Source organism: Colias eurytheme, chromosome 10 (genome assembly GCF_061535395.1).
Source record: "Colias eurytheme isolate Ceu_HAF_F1 chromosome 10, ilColEury1 Martin Lab GWU primary, whole genome shotgun sequence".
Classification (NCBI taxonomy): domain Eukaryota; kingdom Metazoa; phylum Arthropoda; class Insecta; order Lepidoptera; family Pieridae; genus Colias; species Colias eurytheme.
The window spans coordinates 8,457,729-8,472,761 of NC_142989.1; the positions used below are offsets into that span (position 1 = coordinate 8,457,729).

Consider the following 15,033-nt stretch of genomic DNA (forward strand, 5'->3'; position numbering starts at 1 on the left):
GACAGCACTGACAGGAAAATATATGAACATGACAAGCGCCGATAAGCGCTTATAAGTTTCAAGCTTTCTTTCTGAATACGCCCTAACAGTCGAATAGCGCGCTATCTGGCCGTTGGAGCGGCAAATAGATTTATTCCTCAAATAACGTAGTTATTGGATAGATAAGTCCTATTCGTCTATTGAAAAATTGAATATTTTGTTAACTGAAGAATAAAGTCTATCTAGCTGTTTATCTGGGCATTGAAAAATCGGCCCTAAATCAATAAAAAATGTATAGTTAAATTTTATTGATGGCTATTTTTACATATTGATATAGCTGCAAATTTATAATATCATAATAATTAACAAACTACTCTAGCGCCATCTACATCAATATCAGACCCTATTTAGCATCAGAATTCAGAAGATTAAACACTACAAGCTCCAATAGGAAATCCGTGACACCCTATATACATTTATATGTCTGTATAATGCATAGATATAATATTGACACTAATCTAATAATACCAGTTAATTTAATTCTGGATTGAAAAGTAGGTTTTTAATAAAAGAACAAGAGTGAAATCTATCTATCCTATCTTTAATCAATTGATTTATTGATTTCATTATGAAACGATACCAATTTAAATTTCGCGCTGTTTATGTATGATGTGCGCATGCACAGGTTTTATTTTATAATTTTAATTTTAATTAATAATAAAATAAATAAAAATTTAACAATTTCAATGATGGACCTTTACGGACCTAACGATAAAGAATACGATATTGATAAAATTCGCCAATTTTGCTATGGATTTGGTGCTAAAGTGTACTTTTTTTATACCCAAAATTAAAAAAAGTATTTATAAAAAAAAACTAAAGGGGACCTAACAAAGAAATTTTGGGACCTTAAAGGACCTATGAGACCTATCGATTAAGGTCATTTTAGACCTAAAATTCTATGGATGAGGTGCTAAAGTGTACTTTTTTTATACCCAAAATTTAAAAAAATATTAATAAAAATACTAAAGGGGACCTAACAAAAAAATTGGGAGACCTTAAAGGACCTAACGGAGACCTATCGATTAAGGTCATTTTCGACCCAAAATTCCATTGATGGGGTGCTAAATTTGCATTGCTTTTCAGCTCCCAATAGCTTTCGTAGACGGTAGAATTAATTCTCTTTCAAAACTATCGTTCAACTAACGATAGTTTTGAAACCGTTAGTAAACCGACTTTACAGACAACCAATTTTTAAAGTGAAACTTTTATTACATCGTCTCAAACTTTTTGGTCTGTGTAGCGCATGTCGCGTGTATCGCGGCTGCCGAGTAGGTATACCTACTCGGCAGCCGACCGTCACGCGACATGCGCGACACAAAGCAGTGTTCGAAACCGTTCGCACAGTTTCACTTTTACCGTAGTTTCATAAAACCACACAACATTTTTATGAATAATATAGCTTATTTTTTAAAACGTGCTTGCGTACCTGCATTGAAAGTTCAATAAAACACCAAATCAGAAATAAAACTTTTATTAAGTATCACATACAAACGCAACACTCATAGTTCTATAAACTTTGCATTTAATAAATATTTCCTACGCTAGGCATAATTTCGACATACATTACATAGCTTATATAATATCACTTTTAGTGCGTAGATCTTTTATCACTGCTGGTTGCTCTAATACTTCATAGGAATATCTTCATCACCGGCATATTTTCAACCAGCTTCCTTATTCCACTTGGCTGTAAAAGAAATATTATGGGATTAATAATTTATTATTACGAAACTTTGTAAGCGCTGAAACGGATTAAATTTTATAATTATACATGTTTGGTGTGTTGTATCAATGTTAAAGTAAATTTTGCAGTTATGAGTGTTCGTTTTTGTGTAGCATGCGTATATAGCCAAAGATTTGCGTGCGTGCGTACACGTGTATATCTATAATTGTTTGTGTGTGTGTGTGTGTATTCGTGTGCACGCGTATGTGGACTTTGGTGTCATTCACAAGATTCGCATGTGGTTGGTGTATCCATATGTGTATTTGTCCATGTACGTGCGCGTGTGTGATTGTGCATAAGTGTGCAATGTGATTTGTGAATGTGTGTATACGTGAAATTCACATGATGCGCATAGTTACCAGTTGTTACCAGAGCTCTGCCGAGCCCGCGAGCTTGTTTGTGTGATTGTGTATACGTGTGCGTGTGTAATTTTGTATACGTGTGCATGTGTGTGTGATGTAACTCACATGATGCGCATAGTATTGGTGTTGCTGAAGCTCTGCCGAGCCCGCGAGCTTGTTTGTGTGATTGTGTATACGTGTGCGTGTGTAATTTTGTATACGTGTGCATGTGTGTGTGATGTAACTCACATGATGCGCATAGTGTTGGTATATCCAGAGCCCTGTCTCCATCCGGTAACGAGCACAACGTTGTCGCCGGTGCGCAGGAAACCACGCTTGCGACCGAACTGCAGACCGTACTGCACGCGGTTGTCGACGTCCTTCAGCCAGTCGCTGGCCACGCCCTCTGTAAATTTTTGTTTGTGAGGTTCTATTTATAATGTAAGTTAAAGGTTTATTATATTCATTTTTATATCATGTTTAAAAAAATGAATACGAATAATCTATATGGGTGGAAGAGCCAATTTAAAGTAGTAAAATATTTAATGATGAGATCAGTTTAATCTCTCTAATCTCAATGGAAAAAGATGGTATTTCGGCATGTTATTCTTACCTTCGTATACCAGGGGCAGCACTCCGCGGTACAAGTGCGCCTGGCGAGCGGTTTGCGCGTGCCGTGTCACTGCGATGATGGGGCAGCGCGGCCGGTACTTGCTGAGCAAGTATGCGGACCGGCCACTGGTGGTGATCACGATGATCGCGGACGCCATGCACTTGGAGGACGCCTCTACGGACGCGATCGCTACTGAGTGGGCTGGCTCGATTGGTGGTTTGACCTGGAAAGGGAAATAGAGATTGTACCTACATTATAAATATTATTCAATATAAAGAATTTTATAATAAAACCAAAAAATGTTTTTTCTTTGATCTGACTAAAATACAGCTTACTACAGACTTAAAAGCAGCTTGATCTATATACGGTATATAATATAACAAAATAGTAATTTTTACAATGTTTGTCTGTCTGTCTGCTCCGGCTAATCTCTGTAATGGCTATACCAACTTTGACGGGACTTTCACTGATAGATATTTGATGCTATAATGAGTAACTCAAGCTACATACTGATATTCCAATAGGAACATGAAAAGAACATACCTGCGCAACCAGATCGATAAACAGTTGTTTATGCCAGATCGCAGCCTCCGCCTCCTTACAGATATTGGCCATAGTGAGTACACACTCCAGTGGGTAATCACCCTTGGCCGTTTCCCCCGAGAGCATGACACAATCAGCTCCGTCCAGAATCGCGTTGGCCACGTCCGATGTCTCCGCGCGGGTTGGACGCGGCTTCTTCACCATGGACTCGAGCATTTGAGTCGCGCAGATCACTGGTTTACCGACCTGGAAGGTAAATGGCATAATTAATAGATATTTTTGGAATAATTTGTGTATAAAAGAATTTATTTATAATAAGGTATTTTACAGGTTGTGAAACATCTTCAAATAAATTGGTAATTAGATATGTCAAAAGGTACATCGATGGAAAAAATACGAGTAAGTGTGTGAAAAACATCAGAAAATAATATATTAACTTAATATTACAAATTATTTTATAAATAGACCTAAAAGACACACAATACACTTACAAGAGCAGTGAGATTAAAATACAATATGAAACAACACATAATTTTTTATACATTTCAATATTACGTCTTTACATTGAAGAATATTTGTAACATAAAAATTACTTACCAAGTTACAACGCGCGATCATAGTCTTCTGCGCCAAGGAGACCTTTTCTGGTGGAATTTCGATACCCAAGTCACCTCGCGCTACCATGATACCGTCAGATGCCTGAAATAAAAAATATCATTATCAGACGTTATTTTAAGATGAAAAAGGGAATAAAATACAAGAATTAAAAAAAATATTACACAAGAGAAGAAAATTTATAAAAATTTGGACGGTTAATTATGTTCACACATTAACCTGATAACCTCTGTAACAAAACATTTCTAATCTACATGAAAAAAAAATACAGATAAAAATAGAGTAGAATTTAATGATCCAGTTGAGTAAAACCTGAGGTTCCAATATGTATATGCAATTTGCGACAATTGAAGAATAACCTTATTCAGATCATAAAGTCATTAGTCAGTGCATGCTATAAATTGGCAACATCCGCGTTTTAGAACCAGTAAGTACATCATTACAGAAACTAGTTCTAACGTGTCAAATGTTAAATGTATAAAGCAATTTAATGTGATCCCGAATTTAATACAATTTGAACTGGTAGAGAGCAGATGTTTTATTAAATAATAGGCTTTGTTCAAATAGATTTCACCTCCTATACTGTAAGGCGAATTGTTGCTTATATTTACCAAAAATTCTAATTCCCAAAACAAAATCTGTGTAAATGCAGTCATTTTTCGTTTTAAGAGTAGATACCTATATTCAATAGTATTTGCGCTAAAGTGTAACTAACATCCTGCTACCGCACCATTCGATATTTTTAGTTAATAATAGTAGTAGTAAGTAGGATAATATATTACATATCTATATTATGGACGACATTTTTCCATATTTTTAAATTTTAATCCTCATCTCGATATCCCAATTACACTTTTATTATTTTTAACTCACAGCAATAATCTCGTCAAGGTTGACCATTCCCTGGTGGTTCTCTATCTTGGAGATGATTTTGATGTTCTTTCCCTTTTCGCCCAAGATGCCGCGGATTTCTTGCAACGCTGCTCCGTTACGGATGAACGAGGCGAAAATCATGTCCACCTTTGAAAAAAAATTAATAGTTGAACTCTTTTGGGTTCATATTTAGATCTACTTTCATGAAAATAACTCTCAATACTATTAGTATAATTAATCTGAAGGAGACTGATAGTATATATTTGTTAGATAATACATACTATTATGAAAACTATAAAAAATATGAGCAAGTATCAAGATCGTATGTGAAACAACAAATAGAAAACATAAAATTTATTTGAAGAATCAACTTTTTAATTGACTGACCGGTTGGCTCGGTTGGTAGTGGCCCTATCTTCCAAGCCAGAGGTGGGTTCGATTCCCACCAGGGGCAAATATTTGTGTTATGAACATAGGTGTTTGCTCTGTGTCTGGGTGATATAAGTATTTATTTAAAATTATGTATGTATGTTTATCAGCCATCTGGTTTCCATAACACAAGCAAAAGCTTAGTATGGGATCAGATCGTTTCGTTTGTGAAAATTGTCCCGGAATATATTTATTTATTTAACTAAATGAATTTTTATCCCGGCGTGGCTTTGACAAATCTTCAACTACCTGTACAAGCATCAACAAAAATTATCACCAAGTAATTTACATAGTAATTTGACCTAAAAACTTTAACACCTTATTAACATCGAAAATTTACAAAACATGTATATACAAGTATAGATATGGCGTGTTTACATTATGGACCACGTGCTGTCGTCTCGTGATATCACGCTTTTATCAGTACCACTACTCATCCGAATAGAATGTCAGGCAATGATATTGATTAGCGAGGTTTATTTATTATTAAAATACTTGATAAAGTATTGATTGTGGAATTGTTACTGAAACTATATTGCAAACTAGCTTCCGCCCACGACTTTGAACGTGCATCCCTGTTTTTCCCCGTTCCCGCAAGAATTTCGGGAAATCCTTTCTTAGCGAATGCCTACGTCCTAACATCTACCTGCATGCCAAATTTCAGCCCGATACGTCCAGTGGTTTGGGCTGTGCTTTGATAGATCACTATATCAGTCACCTTTGAGTTTTATATAATATATTATATAGATTGTATGTTGTTTGCCGGAAGTAAGCTAGATAAATAGGATTGTTTATTTTTTTTCAAGTTTAAAATTTTCTGACACAAAGTAGAAGACGGTATAAATCTTTATTTTGTAGGACAAATGAGATTTAATATAGCGATGCAAAATGCCTATGGAATATATGCTTCATAGATAATTTATGGTCACTACATGTAAACCTAACAGTAAATTTTTCAATAAAAGTTTGACAATGCTTAATAGCAATTAACTAATTAATCATACTTACGCCTTGTTCAACACCGAATAACAAATCAGACTTGTCCTTTTCAGAGACGGCTGGCAAATCTACAGGCAGGCCGGGGAGGTTCACACCCTTTCTTGATCCAAGCATACCTGTATACATAGGAATATTTTTTATTATTTGTATTTGGGAAGTAACAACATACAATTATTATATAATTTGAAAAGAAAAAGAAAAAATCTGCTAAAAGTTGAAAAAGTCATCGTTTTCGGACTTAAAAATACATAAAATCTATAAATGCACCCATGAACAATCTTACTATATAGAATGCATGCTATGCAATGCTATATAGAATGCAATGAATCTTACTATATAGGACTAATATAGAATGCAATTCTGAATCAACTTGAGTTAAGTTTATTATTTAATTATTATCCCATAGGTGAATCACAGCTTCTTGTGAAGCTTGTGAGCTTTGTGATGATGTTGAATATAAGATTCCCTACATATATAAAACTACCCACCTCCATTTTCAATAGTGCAGACCAAAGTATCAGCTGTCGATGACGCACAGATAACAGAGATGAGACCATCATCGATAAATATCCTGTTGCCGGGCTTCACTACGTTAGTGATGTTCTTGTAGTCGACGAACACGGTGGACGCGTTGCCACGTTCTTGGTAGGACGGGTCGGTTGTCAGTTTGAGAGTTTCGCCCTTTTTCAACTCTACTTCCGCGGAACCACCCTGTATGTAAAAAGTAATAAGTGACCATCCTGTTTTCTTCTATTGTAAAAACTGAGCCAAGCATTATTATCAGAGAAGTAAAAGAAATAATACAAATTAATTGTCCTGTTGTATTTATTCGGATATTATATCTTCTAGAGAAATAGTTATTGCAGAATTCATAAACCTATAAGATTTAAGATATAATAAACCAATAATTTCTATTTATTTATTAGAGTAGAAGATGAAAATGCATTTTTTTAATTTTTTCATATTATGTATGCAAGTCCATGTTTTATTTATAATTGAACAACCAATCAATAATGAGCACATGAATTTACATAGCTATTCTAATAAATTAACATTAGTGATAAGTACATTTATTACCATAATTGTAAAATTGATGGTTGGGGAAGTAACGTAATTCCAATTTGACAAGCATGGACAAATCAACAATATATAATAATTCAATGCACAATTTTTTAATGTCTACTTGGACTTTTTGATAACATTTTTTTGTTCTTTTTTTCAAGTACTTTCAAAAAAATCCTTATACTCTGCTGTAAAACCTCATCAACGCCCAAAGTCAAAGCGACCAAGATATTAGCCACATTACAATAACAACAGCATACTTACACCTTCCAAAAGGCCAGTTCTGATTTCCGGTCCCTTAGTATCCAAAGCAATAGCCAGCGAGAAAGGCATACCGAGCTTCTTGCTGTAATTCTTCTCAGCCTCTCTGCAGTTGCGGATCGTCTCTGCGTGGTATTCGTGGGAACCGTGCGAGAAATTCATACGGGCAACGTTCATGCCTGTTTCCATCATTTTCTCTAGCATCTCGACGCTGCGGGATACCGGCCCTGTTCAGATTAAAAAAATATAAATATTTAGTTGAAATCGAATTTCTTGAATGTGTTATTGGAAGATAAGATAGATATTGATCAATTGATTTACAAAATATGTAAAAAATGTGCAATTTTCATCCCTTGATTTTTTCTTTTGGAGTAATTAAAATTGTACCATTCAATATTCGTTACTTTTATGATAATGTGATTTTAATTCTAACTTATATTGATTTTTATAGTGTAATACTACTTTAGTGCAGTAATTTTATCCAATCAAATACAATAATATATGCTTATAAGCCCACTACTGTAACATGATAACCCATTATAGCGTCACAACATCCATTAGACCTTGCTACAAACAAATACATCTACATACAGTGGTGGTCACATAATTAAAGACACCCCCTAATTGACCATAAAATATTTACATTAGGAAGTACAATTATCTGAAAAAGGTATTTAATCTAGTATTATTTTTATTAAACCATACAGGACAATATGTTCTTTAAAATGAGGGACAAAAAATAGGTATATTCCTTGGTAGTTTCGACACTTGCTCTCTGTGGGAATGTAACACAAACTTTGTTAACGTACGTGTAGCTGGCCACATAATTAAAGACAACAAGAAATGAGTTATAATTTTTTATAAATAAAAAGAAACAGTATTTTGCTTTACTTAGTTTTGTCGCGTAATTTCATAAATCGTTGACACTCTATAATTTTTTTGGGTATTTTTAAATTTTAAAATTAAAATTCATACGTTTAATAGTTTTAATATCAATTATTATGGGTAAAAACAAGAGTTACAACTCATCCACAAGAAAAAATATTTTTAACTTCCATGATAATTAAACTGTTTCAAGGATATGGTTATGAATGCTATTAATCCATCAGTCCTCGGAATCACAGACACAATAGAAAATCTATTGTGTCGCGCCCCGATCGGGCCTTACGGTGGTCAATGGGTTAAACATGTCAAGATGTTCCACACGACCGAAAACGTACTCAGAAAAGCAAAACCAAGTGAAACTACTCGGCCGAAAGGTTCAAAAATGTTGTTGTTGGCTAAAAAGATCCATTTAAAGGGTCGGAACTGATACAGTTCAGAGTTGTATGGTGCAGCAGGCTTGATGGGGGTGTCTGCAAGGACAATTAGACGGAGACTGTGTGAGGAAAACTTGCACTGAAGAGTATCTCGTAAAGTACTACTTTTGAAAAAACAAAATGTGAAGGCAAGATTTCACTTTGCTTCAAAATACGAACACTGGACTGAACGAGAATGGAAACATGTGCTGTTTTGGCATGAAACTAATAAGATTAATATGTTTAATTCTGTCAGAACACAATATGTAATACGCCATCTCAATAAGGAAATGCATCCAAGATACTCTAAAAAGTAGTCATACATGGAGGTGGAAATATCAATGTGTGGCGCTGTTTTTCTGGACTTGGTGTTGGACCTGTCAAAAAGACAGAAGGCAACATGGATAAATTCCAGTAAAGTATATTTTAGAGCAATCCATGCTGCCCTTATGCAGAGGAAAATTTACCTGTTGTTTGGACTTGTCAACACGATAATGATCCTAAGCACACAGCAAAAGTAGTGAAGTGCTTGTTAAGGAACCAATCTGTAACTGTTTTGGATTGGCCCCCCTACAGTCCGGATTCAAATCCGATCGAAAACTTATGAAATCAAGAAAGAAAGAAGTCGCGTCAAAGCGATCATCAAACGTCGACTAACTTTGCAAAACATTTCCGAAGAATGAAACCAATTTAGTGATGCAACTTGAACAAAATTAGTTGCTTCAATGCCCAAGAGATGTAAACCGTCATTACTGCCAAAGGACATGCAACCAAATATTGCAAAGTGTAAAAATGTTTTGTAAATACGTCAGGTATTTTGTGTTGTAAAAATAATCTCATTAAAATAATATTTTTTTATATTTCTTATAAGCGAGTCTAATGTCTTTAATTATATGGCCAGACCTTTGCTAGGTTAAAACTGCTAGTAGTAAGGATGAACCGAATAAAATCTAACAAACCGACGAGTTTTGTAGATAAAATTTAGTTTAGCATTAGACAACACATACCTGAATATTTTAAAATTATTTAACAAGTTCCAATGGTAGTGTAAAAAAAAATGTTGAGATAAGTGTCTTGGGTAGTATGAAATGTTCTTAGTGTCTTTAATTATGTGACCACCACTGTATAAGAGTACATACTACTATTAATTTCTTATCCACTCACCAATGGTACAGATGATTCCAGAAAGACGCACATATGAAGCCCTGGAGTCGATGTCCAGGCTGCACATGTGGTCCAAGTTGGAGAGAGCATTTGATGCAGCCAGCTGCATGCATGGCTTCTCTTCACACCCACTCTGAAATATTGAGTTGATAAATAATCTGGAAACTATATTAAAATGGAAATATAAATTGTTTGATGCGTTATTCTGATAAAATAAAAAATCAATAAAATATCAAAATATACTTATTTTTAATTCAAGTAAATAAGTACATAGTACATACATATATTATTTAATTGACAAATTATTTTGAAATAGATATGGAATTGGAAATTAATGTTTGCATTAAAAATAATGCTAAGAGTCATTATATTGATTTTTTCTTGAGTTTCTAAAAGATACACAGTTAAATAATATTACAGAACTACAAAAAAAACCTATGTTTTAATATGGTTTTGATAAAAATTATTTCATTGTTTATTAATAATATTTCAAACCATCAAATATCAAACTCAAACTCAAACATTTAAAATATATGATTCCAATTAGAAATCATAGAGATAATATGTAGTACGTAGTACATATTATCTCTATGTTAGAAATAAGAATAGTCTTCTATTTAGGTACATTATTTTTTTCTTTTCATTAGCAATTTCAATACAACACTGTATACCTGAATACATTTATTTCTAAGACATGCTCTACATGAACTGATAATAATGTATTTATGTTGACCTTGCTGTTTATGACTATAGTCTATAACTTCAGGTGCTAAATATATTAGTTGCTGTTATAATTCTATATAAAATTATAGTCATGAAAGATCAACTACTGAAAATTGTGGTGTTTCTAAGTACTTAGTGCTCATTAAAATATATGGATAAGGATTATAATGTACAATTTCAACTTTCAAGGTATGTAAATACTAAATTATCATTATATTCTTATTTTATGACTATACCTACCTAATAGCTACACATACTTATTACTTGTATGAAATTAACTCAAGCTGATGAGGAAGAGCCATACTTTTTAGTTATTTATACATTTTCCAGGTCTTATTGGGATATTTTATTCTTGAGATGAAAGTGAAACATGAAATGTAACAATTGTACCCAAATTGCTGAAAAAACTTTCAAGTCTTTTTTAAAATGTCAGTAGCTACATTTTGAAATACGAAAAGTTACTGTACTAATGGGCTTAATAATTATCACTGTGGTGTTCAATACCTCTGTTTTTCCATCGTAAATTGTGCACCAAACCATTTTTACACTATTGTTACTAACGACACCTCTCTGAAAATTCGCAAGTGGTGAAACCGACGGTGCATATGATCTTGAACTGCCCTTTAGCGTAGAAAACTTCTCTCGGCCGCATTGAAATACGGACTTGCGTATTGAACGTCGAATCACGACAGTTGGCGCGCGCATCAAAGTTGTGACGCGGGGTAGAAACACGAACCAATACAATTTTTATTTCTCCCCTTTTCAAATTACGACCCTTCGCCCTAGCCGTAATGGAAGCCCTATCCAACCTACTTGCTTTGTCGTGGCTAATGGCTTTGACTTAAGTTCTTAAAAACTATGAACGAACATTAAAAATATCGCTAACTGCTAAAATATAATATAGTCTAATTTTAAACTTTGATGGTGTGCCAGAAACCAAAACAAACTGTCGGTTTGCCAAACTGATGTTAGTGTTAACTAATATTTATTTAATGTAAATGTAATCATTCCTTGTGAGTTGGTACAACACGTTCCAATATCCCGTAAAAAACCCTAGAACATTTAGAAGCTTGCTTACTATAATTTTACATTATAGGTAGTGTGCTTTCAGTGTAGTAAAAGTTACAGTCTACAAAGTTTTATTTTTAAACTCGGAGCAATCAACATTCAACAGTATTTAAGTATATAGGTATTTTATTTTAGTTATTATTGCGTGTAAGTATTTAACACTAATGTTAGAAGAAAAAGTAGTTCAATTAGTTCTACTTACTAGCAAAAGAAGTTAGATAATAGATTGCTTCAAATTTCAAAGCAGGGCCTACATTTGACTTTTTGTTTGTTTCCATGACAACACTTCCGTTTTGTGCCCTTTTATTTTCTATTTACCTACCCTTAGTACCTACCTATTTGTATTTTAATGTATTGAAAACCATATTACTTGCTCAGCTCTGTGTTGAAAACCTTCGGAACATTGCGCCGGCGCGGGCGACCTAACTTGCAAGTGGGAAAACTGTATGTATTTTGCTTGAATATATTTTATTGTTTTAAGGGTCAAATTATAAAGCAAAAACAAAACCTTTTGTTTTACAATTTGAGGATTAGGTACTTTTTTGGTTCATGTTTATTCCTTTATTTATGAAAACCCACTTAATTAGGAAGTCCGATGCACGTAATCAAATACGTACTTACAGCCTACAGGTAGGATTTTAATTGAAAATAATATTTAAATACCTAGGTAGGTAATCTATGAAACTAATATAGACTTTCCCTTAACAAAAATATCTCAGTTAGCAGTTTGCACGAATCATATTTTATAAACAGGACACTGGACAGGATACTTTATGATTAAAGATGGTGGGTTGACCGGCATCACCTGATGATTCAGTATTTACCTAACAATTTAAATATATTTTAACTCATTTGTTAAATAAACCAGAGTCATAAAACTTACATTAGAGCCAAACATAAAATAATTAACTTACTATTTCCATCGATGCCATATTTTGTCTTTAAAAATTAAACTACAATTACACGTCGAAAGTCGAAACTCGAAAGTTCCGAATACCTACTTTGAAGTAGGCATGGGCGTTGAATCAACGGACTAGTTAAATTAACCGTCTATGTACACTCAACGATTCGACTAGTCCATCGTTCATCAACGGACTAGTTGAATTCAACGACTAAACAAAAGAGTCGAAACGATCGTCAACGCGTCCGCGACGGTTAACTCTTCGACGTGGCCGTATAATAGTCCACCGTAGACGGCTAAACGACTCGTCGTAGACGGCTCGACGCGTCGCGAGTTGATAGTTCAATATTTTTACCGTTAATTCCGTTTGACTTTTAATGAGATTACTATGATCAATGCTCGAAATATTGAAAAAAAAGGAGATTAATTTGTATTAATTTGATATTATTGAATTGTCTTAAAAATCTAAGATATTTTTTTATTCAGTTAATTTATTACATATCATAAGGATTACCTACTTATAATAATATATTGAATAATGTTAAAATATCGACTATAACTAACGACTTAAAACGACAAGTTAAAACATAAACAAAAACTTGGTGATAAATACCTATATATGTAATTGTTAAAAAACAACTCTGACTTTTTCTTTACTAGAGACAACCCTGACATTGAACTCTTTGAAAATCTATAATTCGTAATAACTTCGTTGTAAGAATGTGGAATTTTACATGTAGGTAGAGTGTAGACCTCAGTTCAAGGTAACGAACGTTCGATTACCAATACCGTCGCGCGTCGGTCGACCGTGTCAATTCGTTTCAGTTTACACATCGACTAGTCGAAGATTTTAACTAGTTGATCGACTAGTTGATGAACGACATTTAACGGTCTAGTCTCGTTGATGAAAAATGCGTCGACGACCCATTCCTACTTTGAAGTTTGACAGCAACTCTATGGAATTCTAAAGGTCATTGCAATGTCAGAGGTACAGGTTCATTTCTACGCTAGCTATCTAGATGACTTTTTAATAATAATAAATATTGACCTCTTATGTGTTTTTCTTTTATGCTGTCTTAATTAAAATATAACACAATATTTACAAAAATGTTTATAACCTATGAAGAAAGGAGAAAATACAAAACATCGATTATTATTCGAATATCGATTTTTTCTGACAGTTGACAATTAGCAAAAAAAATAGGTACATATTATTATAATTAAGTCCTACAGTAGGTACCTACAGATTTTTGTTTCATTATTCAAAAGGTAAATTAAATTCACATTAAATTATTGACCTAGTTAAAAAGGCGGTGTATTATTTTAATTTTTGACTGATTTATTTAGGTAAGAAAAATGTATGAAAACTTACTTTTATCCCGTCCCGCACTATAGCTTTCATTTTGATTCTTATTAAAAAAATATATTTAAAATACACAGTCCACACAACTGATTCATAACACGTCGAAACCTCTATATGACCGGTTTAGTTCAAATGCAAGATAACTTCGGTTTGCACTTATCTTATTGAAATGTCAATAAACTTAACCCCTCCCGCACGCATATATACAATTCGTGTAATATGTACCTAGGGCATATTATTTTGTGCCTATGTATCAAGAAAGATTTCAACTTGCACTAAATTTTTCTAATAACATTTGTACCTAGGTAACTACAATTAATTTGACCTAATAATAAATCAAGAAACCGTAGACTCCAAATTAATATATTAGTAGGTAGGTAGGTATCAAAATATCAATGTATGAAACATGTAATGAGACAAATTTTGTTCTAATTTTTATTAGTTACTCACCTACTGACATGATATTTTTGTGATAGAGCAGCAAATTACATGATGAAATATAATTGAGAATGAAAAGGCTGTGGAAAAGGCCTATTTTACCTGGTTGCATTACGATCAAAAACACTTGGATCGTAGCCAACTTCATTTTTGTGAGAATAAAGATTAAAGCCTCAAACTTAAGTGTAATATTGCCTGAAACCCAAAATGGCTTATGAATATTGTATTGTATGAGTTATTATTACGATAGTTAATAACAGATAGCTAACACGCGTAGACCTTGTGATACCATATCTGATAATCATCATAAAAGGAAATATAATTTTATAGGTGACTAGCTGCTCCGCGTGGTTTCACTCCCGTGGCTCCGCTCCTGTTGGTCGTAGCGTGATGATATATAGCCTATAACCTTCCTCGATAAATGAGCTTTCTAACACCAAAAGAATTTTTTTAAATCGGACCAGTAGTTCCCGAGATTAGCGCGTTCAAACAAACAAACAAACAAACTCTTCAGCTTTATAATATTAGTATAGATATGATCGTGAATAGGAATACAAATATAACTGGATAAATTGGT

The 15,033-nt window shown here is 33.6% G+C and overlaps 1 protein-coding gene across 3 annotated transcripts; it reads right to left on the reverse strand.

Annotated features, from left to right (window-relative positions):
• Positions 1-1,497: 1,497 nt before the first annotated feature.
• On the reverse strand, positions 1,498-14,185 carry LOC149905330 (pyruvate kinase-like). Of its 3 annotated transcripts, none has more exons than XM_090106303.1 (11): positions 14,028-14,185; positions 9,964-10,096; positions 7,505-7,728; positions 6,667-6,889; positions 6,188-6,294; positions 4,751-4,897; positions 3,860-3,961; positions 3,263-3,508; positions 2,720-2,942; positions 2,356-2,512; positions 1,498-1,729 (listed from the first exon to the last, which is right to left on the reverse strand). In XM_090106303.1, the coding sequence occupies exons 1-11, from the start codon at positions 14,055-14,057 to the stop codon at positions 1,717-1,719; spliced, it is 1,605 nt and encodes a 534-aa protein (XP_089962429.1). In that variant the 5' UTR covers positions 14,058-14,185; the 3' UTR covers positions 1,498-1,716. The 3 variants fall into 3 exon arrangements, with proteins under 3 accessions (XP_089962429.1, XP_089962430.1, XP_089962427.1); XM_090106304.1 differs by lacking the exon at positions 14,028-14,185 and adding an exon at positions 12,669-12,762; XM_090106301.1 differs by lacking the exon at positions 14,028-14,185 and adding an exon at positions 11,191-11,406.
• Positions 14,186-15,033: the final 848 nt, after the last annotated feature.